The sequence below is a fragment of the Diceros bicornis genome, chromosome 5 (genome assembly GCF_020826845.1).
Source record: "Diceros bicornis minor isolate mBicDic1 chromosome 5, mDicBic1.mat.cur, whole genome shotgun sequence".
Classification (NCBI taxonomy): Eukaryota; Metazoa; Chordata; class Mammalia; order Perissodactyla; family Rhinocerotidae; genus Diceros; species Diceros bicornis.
The window spans coordinates 1,236,131-1,251,362 of NC_080744.1; the positions used below are offsets into that span (position 1 = coordinate 1,236,131).

The 15,232-nt window shown below is 42.7% G+C and overlaps 1 protein-coding gene across 12 annotated transcripts in view; it reads left to right on the top strand.

Moving 5' to 3' along the window:
• Positions 1-15,232, top strand: part of TRIM9 (tripartite motif containing 9) — a 136,819-nt gene that overhangs the window by 66,983 nt on the left and 54,604 nt on the right. For all 12 annotated transcript variants that reach the window (XR_009219978.1, XM_058540579.1, XM_058540572.1 and 9 more), the window contains exons 4-5: positions 9,284-9,394; positions 10,509-10,662. Coding sequence is in view for 11 of the 12 variants with exons in the window: in XM_058540579.1 (XP_058396562.1) it covers positions 9,284-9,394; positions 10,509-10,662 (265 nt within the window). In the remaining variant the exon portion in view is untranslated. The remainder of the gene's footprint in view (positions 1-9,283; positions 9,395-10,508; positions 10,663-15,232) is intronic.

A 15,232-nucleotide genomic window follows, 5' to 3' on the forward strand; every position in this document is an offset into this window, starting at 1 on the left:
AACCCAGAACTCTTTTTATTATAGCAGAACTCAGATTGTTGTTTGAATCTCCCAGAGCTGTGTAAAATAAAACCACACATGTCTTCAGGAAATGAGCTGGACAGCTGAGATTTCCCTCTATTTAGTGGACCCACAATTTTAGTCCCAAGCCATAAAACTTTAACTTTTTCTCAATGGAAATCTCTTTTGTAAAACATTGCAGACACTTTCCTGGCATCTTTAAACAGAACTCAATGGACAGTTTGTGAAAAGTCATATGGTGACTGTAGGGGAACCCCAGGTTTTCTATATGGGAGAGATGTAAGGTCAGCAGTCTGGATGGGTGAGGGAAACGGAGCTTGAGAAAGCATCGTTTATCCTTATCAGAGGGTGGCAGAGGGTGCGAGCCCCCCGGTTCTCCCTCCCCCTGCTGCCTCTGCAGGATGCGGCTGTGGAGATCCGTCATGGGCTGTGCGGCGGACGCAGGTGGAAGCAGCGCAGCAGCGGCTTTAGTGCATCACTGGGACTCCGTGTCTGATGACAGTCCATCATTACCGGTGGCCCGCCCCGCCGGGCACACTGATGGCTCAGGGGCCACTGCACAGAGACAGCTGCCTGCTCTTATTCCGCCCCGCCCAGATCCCAAAGAGCTACGCAAACAAGAGACAGGTGGCTGGTTGTCCCCCACGGCAGCAAAGCTGTTGTCTTCTGTCTCGAGTAATTTGTCTCTCTGCTGCTTTCAGCGGATTGTATCTATCACTGCTTCTGAAAACAGCCAGCCGTGCCGACGCCATGACTACTGATGCCAGCCTCCACGTCCCCTCCCTCAGCCCTTCTCCTCCTGCCTGTGCCCTCTCTTGTTGCTTCTGTTGCCACTCAGATTTGTGAGAAAAGACTGGCCTTTTGTAGACATCGCTTGCCAAGCACAGTGCTTCTTTCTGTCTTTGTCAGCTAACCCATCACTCACAGTCCAGCAGGATAATCTTAGGTCTTCCGCTTCCCTTTGGCAGAGCTCTCTGGGTCCTGCTTTTTGCTGACAAAGGGGAGAGTTGTGTATGTGTTTTTCTGGCAACTTTGTCTCCTTGAGCAATCCAAAAGGCTAGGGATGCTGGAAAGCGAGTGTGCATAAAGACAGTCTTTATATTCCCCTCAGGCCCCTCTCTGAATGCAGGATCGCGTGAGCAGATTGACTGGTTCTGGTTCTGGGGAAGATGGAGCTGAGTGTGAAGAGCCCAGATCCTGTGTCACAGAGACCGGGGTGTGAGGACACACTTTGTCACTCACTGGGTCTCTACCTGTGGGCAAGTCAGTGGCTCAGTTTCTTTCTCCTTGGTGTGAAGTAAGGCTAGAGTCATCGTCAGCTCACTGGGCATTGGGCAGCACTTGGCACAGTGCTTGGTCAGGATTAGTATGACCTCTATTCTTGTCGTTGAGAGGGAGTGACTGGATGTAGGATTTCAGCCGCACTCCCAGGGCTTGTTTTCCATAACTCCAGAGTTCATAGTGGAGAACAGCCTGTCTGCGGTGTGAGTTGTCTCTGAACCTAGGAAATCCTTTAGTGGCTCGAGTTCATAATTGATCATCCTATAAAATAGTTCACAAAGTTTGGTGAGCTATTTTTAAAAGCTGAAACAAAGGCCTTGAGACATATGCAGATGTGACCATATTTTAGGAACACTGTTTGAAATGTAAATTACAGTTAATGCTATTCTTGAGAAAACACTGGGAGCCACATATCTATTTTCAGGATGTGGTGAACTACAGCAAATGTCAGAAAGCCACCAGAGAGAAAATGCTTTAGAGCTTTCAAGACATCTCACTGAGTCACACTTGGAGCTACTCAAGCAGCATCCCCACAGTCCGCAGAGTAAATTGGACCCTGGGTTCCTCATCCTTCTGTGTGTTTGTTGACATCCATCCCAGGTCTTCCTTAGCTGAGTGAGGCCCTAAAATGTCCTCGCTGTCCGTGATCCCCTTAGGATTTGTGACAACACTTAAATTAAAATGTGTCATTAATGAGATCTATGCTTTTTTCAGGAACTTTACAAATGACATTTTTCTTTTGGTAGGCCAAAGGAAATATCTGAGAATTATTTTTATTTGTGTAACATTCAGAATTTGAAATCATTCTACAATCATCTTAAATGTGTTCTCTCTCCAATATATTAGAATGAATTCATATTTTGAATAGTATGAGGCAATAAGTTTCTTTTGGTTGCCTTTCAACTCTAAGATCCTCTGAAAGAAAAAAAATTTCTAGTTACTCAAAAATATTCTGAAAAATCTAATCTTAAGTTTCCGTGTGTGGTTGGTAAATTAACATATCAACGAAATTACTCAGTGAGAACACTAAGGGATAATGGTAAAGCTTATTGTTGGATAGAGCTTTTTATATTTACAGAGGGCCTGCATTTGCCAGTTGTAGTTATCTATAGAATGCTTGATTTTGAGTCCTAGTGTACCATTGGGTTTGTTAGAATCATTATCATTATTGTCATCATTATCTTTGTTATTACTTACCATGTATTGCCTGTTATGTTCCCATTATGTTTGCAAAAAAATTAATTATATGACCATATCAAGAGTGCAAATTTACACTAAGGATATTATTGGCTTGTCAAACTGCTTACTTCAGCAATTTTACCATTGCTTCATAATGGGTAAATAATCCTTTGATTCAGATCGAGAGAGAGAGAGAAAGAAAAGGAAGGAAGGAAGGGAGGGAGCCAGTAGTCAACTCAATCCCTATGAAACTACTGGCAAGGAGTCCAGTTAGTCCATTGCAATGAAGACATTTGGAAAAATTGGGCACGCTAGAACAACTAGAAACCTTCAAATGCCTTCAACAGAAGTCTTTAGGGGCCAACTCTAATAATTTAGCCACAATTATTATTGATTACAAGCCCATCATTGATGGGGGACTTCCTTTCAGAGTTTCATTTGGCAAATTCTGTGGTCCTCTGCTGCGCATGGTGTAGGAGCAAAAGTCACAGAAGGTCTGTGTGCCCAGGGTGCCCATGGGATCACCAGGATGCCACCAGCTGTATGTGGTTAGGAGACACACCTTTGAACACCCACCCTCCACCCACTTTGGCCATGCCAATGCCACAGAACTTCTTTAATGCATTTGCCTAAACCCAGATGTGAGTGACACTCCTTACCTCCAGAAGGCACTTAGTGCATGCTTTGAAGATGATGGAGTAATCCACGGTACCCCACTGTGCCTCATCTGCTACAACACACCACACTGCACATATCACTTTTACTGTAGCCCATCATAAATGGCAAATGTCCTCCTGTGTGGCTGGGACCACACCAACATGCTTACCTCTCCAGATGGCTGGTATTTCCCCCTTCGTTAACTTCTCTGTTCAAGGATACGGTATTCCAAACACTAAGAGCATGCTTTGCATATTCCACTCATTGTTTAAGGATGAGGCTGTTGGTGGCATTCATACCTCTGGAACAGAAAGTTCAGAGCTTTACTGTTAAAATCTCAAGCCTTCCTCAAAACAGGTACATGTTTTATTTATTTAATAGGCCTAAATGATCCTTTTCTTGGTTAAGAACTCAAAGCCTCAGGCTTGTCTTTGAAATGATTAGTTGCCAATGTGGGTAAGTTAATAACACTAGTACAGAGGGTGGTGACAGGAGAGTGGGGATATGTGCTTAACACCGTGTGGGAGAGTGGTGGCTTGGGAGGAGGGAACAATGTTCCTCCTCAACTTAAATGCCTTGGAGTTTCGTGAACAGAATGATACTATAGGAGATCAAATTCTCCTCTAGGAAAAAAACAAGAGAATTCTTTATTTTACTAGAGGAATCTAATGGCCAGAACCCTTCACCTGTAACTCACAAATGGGTCACTTCCAAGCATCAGCTGGTCATCTTGCTTCAGGACATGATGGGACACATAGAAACTCCCCCCACTGACCAAAAGGACTTGTGAAGAAGAAATCCTTCAAGCTTGCATCTTGAAAGTACTTGTACCTTAAATAGAAAAAAAAAAAAAAGAATTACCTTATACTTAGGGGAAATTGTTTTAAACTGATGGGAACGTATAGATTATATTTAAGAAAGAATTTCTTGACACTGGAGAGAGAAAATGTTAGTATTTACTTAGACTGAAAATTCATTAGTGATATCTCTCTAGACCCCATGATGAGAGAAAAGACTGTGAGGAAAAGTATTCATTAAAAAGAAGAGACAAAGAAAAATTTTTAAAGAGCCACATGTAAGACAGGTGAATGGAGGTGAAGGAAGGATGTCAAGGTCAGAATTGGATAAAATAATTAAATTCTCCTTAATTAACTTCAGTTCTTGCTGCTGGTTGTATCACATGAGCTGAGTGGAGGAGGAGATTGGCCTATTAGCGATGGGATGAGAAAATGTAGTTGTGGGTAGGCAGAATAAAATTTTGCATTTGTGTTGTATAAGCTGTCATGAGTTGCTCTATGCTCCTGAAAAAGTCTGAGAATTCAAAGGGACACCATGGTCCGTTCTCAGATTCTCCTTTCCCAAATAGGTGTCAGTGTCATATCCTCACCCAAGAAATGACCTTTATAAATTTGCCACTTAAGAAAATAAAACTGTTTGAATGATGGATAGGCACTTGCCAACCAGAACAGATGGTGACTGCTGATAAAATGCGAAAAGCCTTCTCTGAAACCCTGGACTACAGATTAATTCCTTGTCCCATGAGAGCTGATTTAGGCTTTAAGGCAGATGAATGCAGGAAGATTGTTTCCCAGTCCCTATTTGTGTCATTCCTGCAACTTACATGTTTCCTAAGGAAAAGAACTCTTGAGTTTAGCCAGCTGCAAATATGGTGCCAAGGGTTTCTCCAGAGCATCAGAGCTACCACACAGAAATGTGGATCTCAAAGAAAAAGCAACATGGCCTGGCTTCCTAGGAATCATTTTCTATGAAAAATATAATGTAGAAATAAATACTAAGAAGAAGTGGTAGGAATAACACAGGATGAAGAAGGCAGCAAGTAAGAGAGCTGATAAAGACACTCAATTAGAGAAAAAATATTTATACTCTTAAAAGATCTAATTAACTGGCTGATTCCATAAGATGGGATATCTTGCTAAGTTAATTCAGAAACTAGAAGTCAATTACAACACACCCAAAAATGCTCCTTCTGGGAACCATGAAGTTTAGTTTTTAACAGTGATTTTATCACAGGCTACTGTGGTCATTGTGAAATGGTTGATTAAAACGTAAAAAGATGGACCAAAATCCATTGTGGCAGCAGTGGGAGTTGAGAGCCAGGAACCCAGGGATATTGAGTCCTTCCAAGAAGCTTGAACTGTGGAATATAGGAGCCCGTGAGACCTCCACTGAAACTCCCCACTCTTTGACAGTGCGACAATCAAGCTTCTTAGGAGTAGCCGGAGAGCCCAACACTTGAACAGCTCGTTTGGCACCAGATAAACCTTGCCTGAGAAGGACATTTATAGAAGCAGACATAGAATTTTATGAGGCCTGAGTAATGTATTTATTTCAGTACATTTAGGTCATAAAATTATCATTGAGCTGAATGCTCTGGAAAGTAAACACAACAATCTAGTCTATTTTGCCTCAAACGCAGACTCACTTTGGGTTGGGTTACTGTGCTCAGATCTGGTCTGTGCTGTTGTTCAGACTCTCAGTAGCAGGCAATGATGCATGGTCCTAGGGCAGAAGCCATGTGGGTAGGTAGTGGTGACTGCTGAGGTTTCTGCTACCTAACAGTGTTGGTGCACTGGCTGCCGAAATACAGAAACATTTCATGGAACAATTTAGTTAAGCCTCATATAGCGGAGAGGAGTAGCATATTAGCTGTAGGGCACCTTCTTGCGTTTTTAAATGTTTTACTTATGGGTGATTTTTGTTCCCCTGAGAAGCAGAAACTTAACCTTCTGTTTACCTTCTGATTAAAAATTAAAATAATTTGCACTCCTTGAGCCCAGACTGACAGGTGGTGGTGGTGGTTTACAGAAACATACTAGATGTCAGAATAAAAGAAACCAACCTGTGAATTTTAAATTTGATCTCCCTCGCCTCGCCAAAATCGCAAAACAAATAATCTTCACATCAAAATTGGTTTCTTTCACCAATTCCAATAGAGATTTTAAATCCTACATTTTATTTTTTATTTTAATTATATTAAAAGTTATAAAGCAATAACAAATCATTTGTCAAAAAATTAGGAGACTGCAAATAGCCAAAACAATCTTGAAAAAGAAGGACAAAATTGGAGTTCTCACACTTCCTGTTCACAAAACTTACTACAAAGCTACCATAATCAAAACAATGTAGTACTGGCATAAAGACAGACACATAGACCACTGGGATTGCATAGAGATCCCAGGAATAAACTCTCACATGTATGGTCAAATGATTTTTGACAAGGGTTCCAAGGCCATGCAATGAGGAAAGGGCAGTTTTTTAACAAATGATGCTGAGAAACCTGGATATCCACATGCAAAAGAATGAAGTTGGACCCTTATGCAACACCATACACAAAAATTGACTCAAAATGGATCAAAGACTTAAATGTAAGAACTGAAACTATAAAACTCTTAGGTGAAAACATAGGTCACACGCTTGATGACACTGGATTTGGCAATGCTTTCTTGGATATGACACGAAAGGCACAGGCAACAAAAGAAAAGATAGACAAACTGGAATTCATGAAAATTTATAAATTTTGTATATCAAAAGACAACAACAAAAAAACTCAATTAAAAAATGGGCAGGAATGGCCCCGTGGCTTAGTGGTTAGGTGCGCGCGCTCTGCTACTGGTGGCCCGGGTTCGGATCGCGGGCGCACACCGACGTACCACTTCTCCAGCCGTGCTGAGGCTGCGTCCCACATACAGCAGCTAGAAGGATGTGCAGCTGTGACATACAACTATCTACTGGGGCTTTGGGGGAAAAAAAAGGAGGAGGATTGACAACAGATGTTAGCTCAGAGCCCGTCTTCCTCAGCAAAAAGAGGAGGATTAGCATGGATGTTAGCTCAGGGCTGATCTTCCTCACAAAAAAAAAAAATGGGCAAAGGACTTGAATAGACATTTCTTCAAAGAAGATATACAAATAGCCAATAAGCACGTGAAAAGATGCTCAACATCATCAGTCATTAGGGGAATGAAAACCAAAACCACACTCAGATACCAGTTCATATCCATTAAGAGTGGCAATTATTAACAAAAACAAAAGCAGAAAATACTAAGTGTTGGTGAGAGTGTGGAGAAATTGGAACTCTGTGCATTGCTGGTGGGAATGTAAAATGGTGCAGCTGCTGTGGAAAACAGTATGATGATTTCTCAAAAAATTAAAATAGAATTACCATATGATCCAGCAGTTCCACTTCAGGGTATATACCCAAAGGAGATGAAATGGGGACTCACACAGATATTTGCACACCCATGTTCATAACTGCTTTATTCACAATAGCCAAAAGGTGGTAGCAACCCAAGTATCCATTGGTAGATGAATGGATAAACAAAATATGGTATATACATACAATGGAATATTATTTAGTCTTAAGAAGAAGGAAATTTTGACACAAGATACAACATGGATAAACCTTGAAGACATTATGCTAAGTGAAATAAGCCACTCACAAAAGGACAAATATTGTGTGATTCCACTTATATGAGAGTCCTAGAAGAGTAAAATCCACAGAGACAGAAAGTAGAATGGTGGGTGCCAGGGGCTGGGGGCAAGGGGGAATGGGGGGTTATTGTTGTATTGGTAGTACAAAGTTTCAGTTTGGGAGGATGAAAAAGTTCTGGAAATGGTAGGGGTGATGGTTGCACAACAATATGCATGTATTCAATGCCACAGAATTGTCCAATTAAAAATAGTTAAAATGGTAAATTTATGTTATGTATGTTTTATCACAATAAAAAAATTAGAAATGAACACTAGCAATAATGAATGGATGAATTGTCATAAATTAGGAAGAACTTAAATGTCTAAAAATAGGGGACTAGGAACGGTTAAATAAATTATGATAACGCAGTCTGTGGGGTATTTATGTAGCTGGTTATATTTATTGATGGTGGCAACATGGAAAATGCCTATGATATAGCGTTAAGTGAGAAGGGGGTAAAATTATCCCATACTGTGATTGCAACTATAAATAAATCTAGCTCAAGGAAAAAAACTAAAAGGAAATATCAAATGCTTTAAAAATTTACATTAGAGTGATGAGATGATTTGTTTTTTTTAAATCTATTTTCCAGTTGTATTGCAAAGTGGATATAATAATCTTTAATGAAAAATAAATTTACAATAAAAAATGAAAAGAAGGAACAAGGAAACATTTTAAATTATAATTAAAACTCCTTTTAGTTATTATCTGTAAAATTCAGAATACTGGATATTTTTGAGGCTTTACAAAGTAGTATAAATATCAAGGATGTGAGTGACTGAGGTTCCTAGAAAACCCTTGTTCAACTTTGTGCTTCAAAAACCACATAAGAATTTGGGTCACTGAGCAGAGGACACAGGATGAACATCTCTGAAGAAAGAAACTTTTCAAGGACCGTCACGCATTTGACATTGGGCAGAGACAGCTTCCCAGAACCAGAAACTGCATGTTGAGAGGAGGCCTTTCTAGGGTAGAGCAGACTCACAGCTTGGCAAACAGAGCTGCCTTTTAAACTGCTCTCCAAATGAGGCAGTGATTGAGTCTAAGTGGGTTATTCTTAAAACTCAGTTCTGCACCCATCTTTCTCTGGCCTACTTGTCGTTAGCTCATTGTCTTTCAGCAAGTTCCACTTCTACCCACACCTCACCCCACCAAGAAAAGAGAATCAGAACGAGAAAGGAATTGGGTTCGGATGGTGACATCTGCTCCTCAGCAGGGACAGGCAGAGGGCAGGAGAAGGTGGGTGACTGTGTCCCAGCAGGAGCTGCAGCCGCCCCTTGGGTTGCTCAGCTCCTTTACATATTCTCCACGACCTCCTGCTTAGAGCAGCTCATGGTTGTCAGCTTCCCAGAAGAGGGGAGTGGGGGGCACCTGTGGAAGGTGTCCTCTGAGGCCCCAAGTAACCAGCTTCCCAGGGTTCCGACATCTGGTGCCTTTCTCACGGGTCCTGTTGTTACAAGTCCCTGTAAGAACCGTTGTCCAGACTGTCCTCCAGAACCATTGTCCACAGCAGACATTGCCACAAATATTCTCGTAAATTTAGTTCCATCCCATGATGCTCTTGGATTCTGGTTTGAAAAACCTTTGCAAAGTCCCACTTTGCTTCTTTTCTGCCCTCTGCCATTTTGGACCGTTCTGTTCTCTCTTCACTCCCAGGTGGTTCGAGATCAGATCTCTCACTGCACTGTGAAATTGCGCCAGACCACGGGTCTCATGGAGTATTGCCTAGAGGTGATTAAGGAAAATGATCCTAGTGGCTTTTTGCAGGTAAGCATCAGTTAGTTTCTGCTTTGGATTCTCAGTGTCCCATGGGACCAAGTCTACAGGGCCGAGGCCAGACTTCCAGCGGCCCTGGCTGGGCCTGGATCCCTCCATAACAGAACCTCCCTTCACACTGTGGTGTGTGTGTGGGTGTCTGCTAACCTCCACCGACTTCCTGGAAGTCTTTGCCCCCGTGTGTTACAAGATTGAGACGTGCACGGGCTTTTTTGTTCTTGTGTTCAATCATGAAAACATAATTCCATGTAAGTTCCTCCAAAGCCGAGTTATTGCCTTGCCTAAAAATTGGGTCCTTTTCCACTAATATCTCCTGGACAGTTTTCTCAGCTAGAAATGTCTAATATGCAAGGTTTCTACCTTCTTGACACCCCTTACTGGCCAGTCAGTCAGTGATTTCCCAAATAAAGTGAAGTTTTTTCATTCCTTGGATGTTTCATGATTTTTTCAGTGCTAATTGTTTTAATGGGATGCTATGATGAGTGCTGAATTTTACTTAAGTTTTGATCCCAATGATCAGGGACCTTTTATTAAGGAATATGTAAATCCCTTACATCTCACCTTTACCAAACTGGACAGGAGGGACTAAATATAAGTAATGAAAGAGTTCTCTACCAAAGAATAGAGTGACACATGAAGATGAGGCCCTGAAAGTGTGAAAAATTCCATTTTACAGATTGTGATATGCAGCCTCTCTAAACTATTTGATAAAACTCATTTCCACATCTTGACAGGCCACCCACACCTCGTGTTAGGAACTTAGGGTTGTTGGTTCTAGTTGGATTAACTAATCGCCAACATATTCAACGTTGTTGGCTTTTAGTTGATCAGTCGTGAACAGCGTGATCATACATCCAGGTTTGTCCTTTAGAGCAGTTAACGGCTGCTAATTATTTATAGTGCCCTCTGGCTCACAAAAGTGCCCATATTTGAGTGATAAACCATGAGCCACCCTCATCCCAGCAGGCTCCTCACTGCCTGCAGGGAGATGGGGAGGTTGCCAGTCACCAGGCGGTCTGGGTAACGCTCTGGGAGAGCCGAGGAGCAGCGTTCTGTGTCCAGTGTGGTGGTGTGTTTCTTAGGCTGTGGTCTTTGATGTGATTAGATTTCTGACGCCCTCATAAGGAGAGTGCACCTGACTGAGGATCAGTGGGGGAAAGGCACGCTCACTCCCAGGATGACCACGGACTTCGACTTGAGTCTGGACAACAGCCCTCTGCTGCAGTCCATTCACCAGCTCGACTTCGTGCAGATGAAAGGTGCGTGCCCACATCCCCCCAGTCCCAGCAACAACCCAAGGGGTCCTGGTGCTTGAAGCAGGATAACAAGGGGCCAGACCACAGCAAACAAAGGCAGCTGCCAGGTTTATAGATCACCTGGGAGGTGGGAAGGTAGACACACACACGCCTCTGGGTAATGTTACGCAATCTAGAGTGGCTCCTGTCTTACCAGGAGCATTGAAACACCCCCGTAGCTGTGTCCTCCACCTCTCAGACAGTCAGATCAATTCAGATAAACTCAGTGCTTGCCTCCTTGAGAGTCTTAGAGATTCCACATGCTCAGCATCAGAGAATAGCTGACATTAAAAGAGAGAGAGATAGAGAGAGCATCACTGTACATAAATAAGATCTTGTGACAGAAAGTCATCCAGAAATACTGATATAAATCAAGGGAGTTGAGAACTGAAAGCCTGGCTTCCACGTGGATGGAGATAGTGAGGAAACCACTGAGCATGGATCAGAAGTGGCTCGCCAATACTGGTTGGGAAATGCCAGCCTGGATACAGGTGGAAATGGAAATCTGAAATAAACTTGAACTTTTTAAATTTTTGGTTTATGTCATTGAGGGATATGGCAAGATCTCTTTGAGATTTTGGGGTGGCTGAGGGGAAGTATAAGTACTTAAAATTATCTTAAGGAAAATAACTCTTTCAAAGAAAAATAAAAACTCAAGCCAACCGTGCAATGATATTTTTATGGCAGTGTAAGTGATATCCATTTGAAAAGTATTTCTGATCTTTTTTTTAAATTCTTATTTTGAAATAATTATACATTCCCAGGAGGTTGCAACAACAGTGAGGAGAGGTCCCGTGTACCCTTGGTCCAGTTCCCACCAGTGGTTACATCTTGCACAACTGTCATATAAAGTGAAAACCAGGACACTGACATTGGAGCAGGTGTGTGGATAGTTCTGTGCCATGTATCACGTGTGGATTTGTGTAACCACCGTGGCAGTCAAGACACAGAACTGTCATCACCACAGAGACCTCCCTGGTGGTGCCCAAGACAGTCACAGCCCGCCCCTCCCACCACCAGCCCCAGGCCGGCAACCACTCATCTGCTCTCCATCACTATAGTTTTGTCCTTCTCTGATCTTTTTTAATACTGAAGAAACTGATTTACTCTTTGATTCTCCCAATTCAAGCATCCACGTAATAAATTACTCCTGGAATTCAGTGCTTTAAAAACGTTTTTTCTTAAGAACAGTCTATGTGCTTCCTTTTATCAGACAGGGAGAACCATATAACCCAGCAAGTCGTAGTGGTCACGTCGCACAGTAAAACTCATTCCTGTATCCCGTGCTAGTACTTCTCTCATCATTTCAATGGATTTTTGCCTCCTTTATTTCTAGTTTTCTCGTTTTTTGTTTAATATGTATTGCTTTGGGATGATACCGTAATTAACTTTTGAGGTAAGCAGTGTATAGATGGTAAATAAAAATGCTTTGTTGTAGTAACAGAAATGGTTAGCATTTCTTGACTGCTTTCCAAACCGACACTCTCCTAGGTGTGTTAGGTAGATTAACTCACTTTATTCTCACAACTCCAGTGGGCATCTGAGGAAACTGAGGCACAGGAAGACTGGGCCACTCGCCTGAGCTCACCCAGCTGGTGAGTGGCAGGGCCAGGATTCGAACCCAGGAGCGTGGCTCCAGAACCACACCTACAACTGCCAGTTTGTGCTGTAAAGCCGGTGCCTTACTAGGCAGTTTCTTCAAGGATTAACTGAATTCCTCCCTTAAACTTAAGAAATTTAGTTTTTTTGTTGCAGCAGTTCCTTCTTACTGTTTAAAATCTTTCTTTCACACCTACATGGTACTTGTGAAATATAGCCATCCGAGTGGTGTGTAGAGCCCTGAGGAAGTCCCCCTCCATCAGCCCCTCTCTCTGCACCCAGTTCTCTCAATGAGGTAAAATCATTGAAGGGTTACATCACAAGTAGCTCAGAGGAGAAAATCTGTAGCAAAGGACAGTGGGAGGGCTTTTGGAGAAAAAAATGAGGCAACCCACTTAGCCTGGGTGATGGAGCAGAAGGAGGGCCAGGAGAGGACGGAAGCTGCAGGGCTTGAGTGCTCCCCCGGCTGGAAAACCGGCTCCTCCCCATACGCTATCGTTCTGAGTCACGTCCATCTGCCCGCCTCGGAGTCCAGGCCAGTCGGCAGGATGGTGACGGTTGTGTTGGAGTGAACAGGCCTTCACCTGGTGCAGGACCTGCAGGTTCACAGGCTGTGCATCACAGACCACATTCCTACAGCATTGTCACTTGGCCGTTTAGGGCTGCACACAGAATTAAGCATGGACACGGCTGCGTGTACCTGCCTTCTGTAAAGTCTGTACACACAGCAGAGAATGCCATGTACTCCAAAGGCCAAAATGCAGAATAGTCACAGCACAAATTCACCTGAAACACAGAATTATCCTGAACAGTTATTTATGAAGTTATTGTAACAGGCCGTTTGGTATAAGACTAGATTGTTCAATTTTCCTTTTCTTTTTAACACTTCATCTTAATTTAATTTACTTCTGATTAGTATCCCTCTGTAGAGTTAATTTGTGCTTTGCTTTGTGCTTGTTAAGTTTAATTAATTCAGTGAGAGCCCAGTCTTCTAGAATCTGAATAATTTTTTTCTGTCAGATGCTTGCAATAAAGAAAAAGTCAAAAGGTCGTGAGGCAATGGAGCCTGATTGGCTGTGGTTCAGACTTCTCCTCCTAGCCCCTTTGATGTCTGTAACATACACACAACTGTGCCTGGCATAGTGTTAGCCTTTTTATTAGGATATTCATAGTTTAATAAACTGCACTTGCACGGCTTGTCAGTAAAAATATGTCAAGAAACTGCACCCCAAAATCCATGTACAAATGGCCAGGATTTAAGTGGCATTTGGAATGGTGTTAATCTGACCATTGTGAAACTAACAATGTGTGAAATTCAATATATATTTTCTAATTGTGCTAAGTGGATTAGTAGAAAGTTAAAATATTTTCAGTTACTTAAAATATGCATTTAAAGTTATGACTCAAACTGACAACTAAACTATCTACTTCTATTTACTTCTAGACTCAAAATTTGACCATTTCTTTGGTTTTGAAATTTCACCTCAGATGCCTTTTTTTTTTTTATTAGAGAAGATAGGGCTGTTGCTGGTCTTTAAATATTTCCACCTAGGCTACTACCAGCTACTATTCAGCTAGAATGTGTTGCCTAAAATTATTCTCTTGTTAGCTAAGGATTTAACTGATTGCTCTTTCTGATTCCACATCACTCTCATCAGTTGAGATCTGAGTGGAGAAGGCTGGTCCCGTCTTTGCTTAAACATCCCTAGATTGTAATGACATGTTTTCTGCACTTGATTAGAAAATCATCTTACCTTCTTTCCAGACTATTGGGAGTGGTGTTTGATCTCTCAGACTTTTCTTTTATAGAAAACAACAGATTAAGCTTTGTTTTCTGTTTTTATTAGAGAGTAATCAAAACATTTTTTCCTTGATTCTAAATTGGCATTATCAGTTCTTTCCCAGGTCATGGAAAGGAAATTTTAAGATTTTTTCCTTCGTCCATCAAGGGCTCTGCTTCTTGGCTCAGAATAGATTTCAGATACTACCCTTGCCCAGAGAAGCATTACCCCAGAATTGTCTCAGTACACAAAGTATGCCAAGAGTCGTCAGCTGGTGCTGAGATGAAATGCCAGGTGTTTATGCTGAAGCAGGCTGAGACCATGACCTGTCCACCAAGCCTTTTAGCACAGAGACCAGTGGTGTTAATCCCTCACGGGCCTCTACTCACCTAGGGACACGTTTGTCTTCATGAATTCATGTTGACTGTAAGAGCCCAGACTGTGCAGCAAGGTCGTGGGCAAGGCCAGTGTGATCTGAACAGACCCTCCTGTAAGTCATGGAGAGAGAGCGCCAAGCAGTTTGGCAGAGGCGGGGATGAGCACACGCACCGACCGGCACGTAATCTGTTCACGGTTTGAGGGCCTGAAAGGCATGTCTTCAAAACCTGTGTTCACATTTATCCTCAATGATGTGCTAGTGATGGCTTTCCAGAAATGGCTTGTCGTTCCTCTGAAGTCTAAACCCTCCTCAGATGCCGTTTGCATTGTTCAGCCGCTATAAAAAGGAACAACAGTCCACAAAGGAACCTTCGGAGAAGGTGACTCCATAAAAGGACATCCCAACCATCATAGCTGTTAAGGTGAAATATTTCACTAATCTGTACCAGCACTTCTTGGGAAGCTTTGTCGTTCACATGATGGGAACCAAAGAGAAACTTTCCTCCTGGGATCAGGCACGGGGCTTCCCTCCAGCACTGGTACTGGGCAGCATCGGGGGAGGCAGCCTGATGCAGCAGGGCCCGCGGTCCTGGGCCTGCCTGTTGGCCTCAGATCCCAGCCCTGCCACCGACCAGCTATGACACCTTTCTGTGTTCAGTTTCCTCATCTGCAGAGTAGAGGCGGTAACAGTGCCTACCTGGGGGGTCGTTGTGGAAGTTAAGTGAGTGAACGCACGTCGACCTCGCCCCACCCTGTCGGGCTTCTGGTCACTTCTC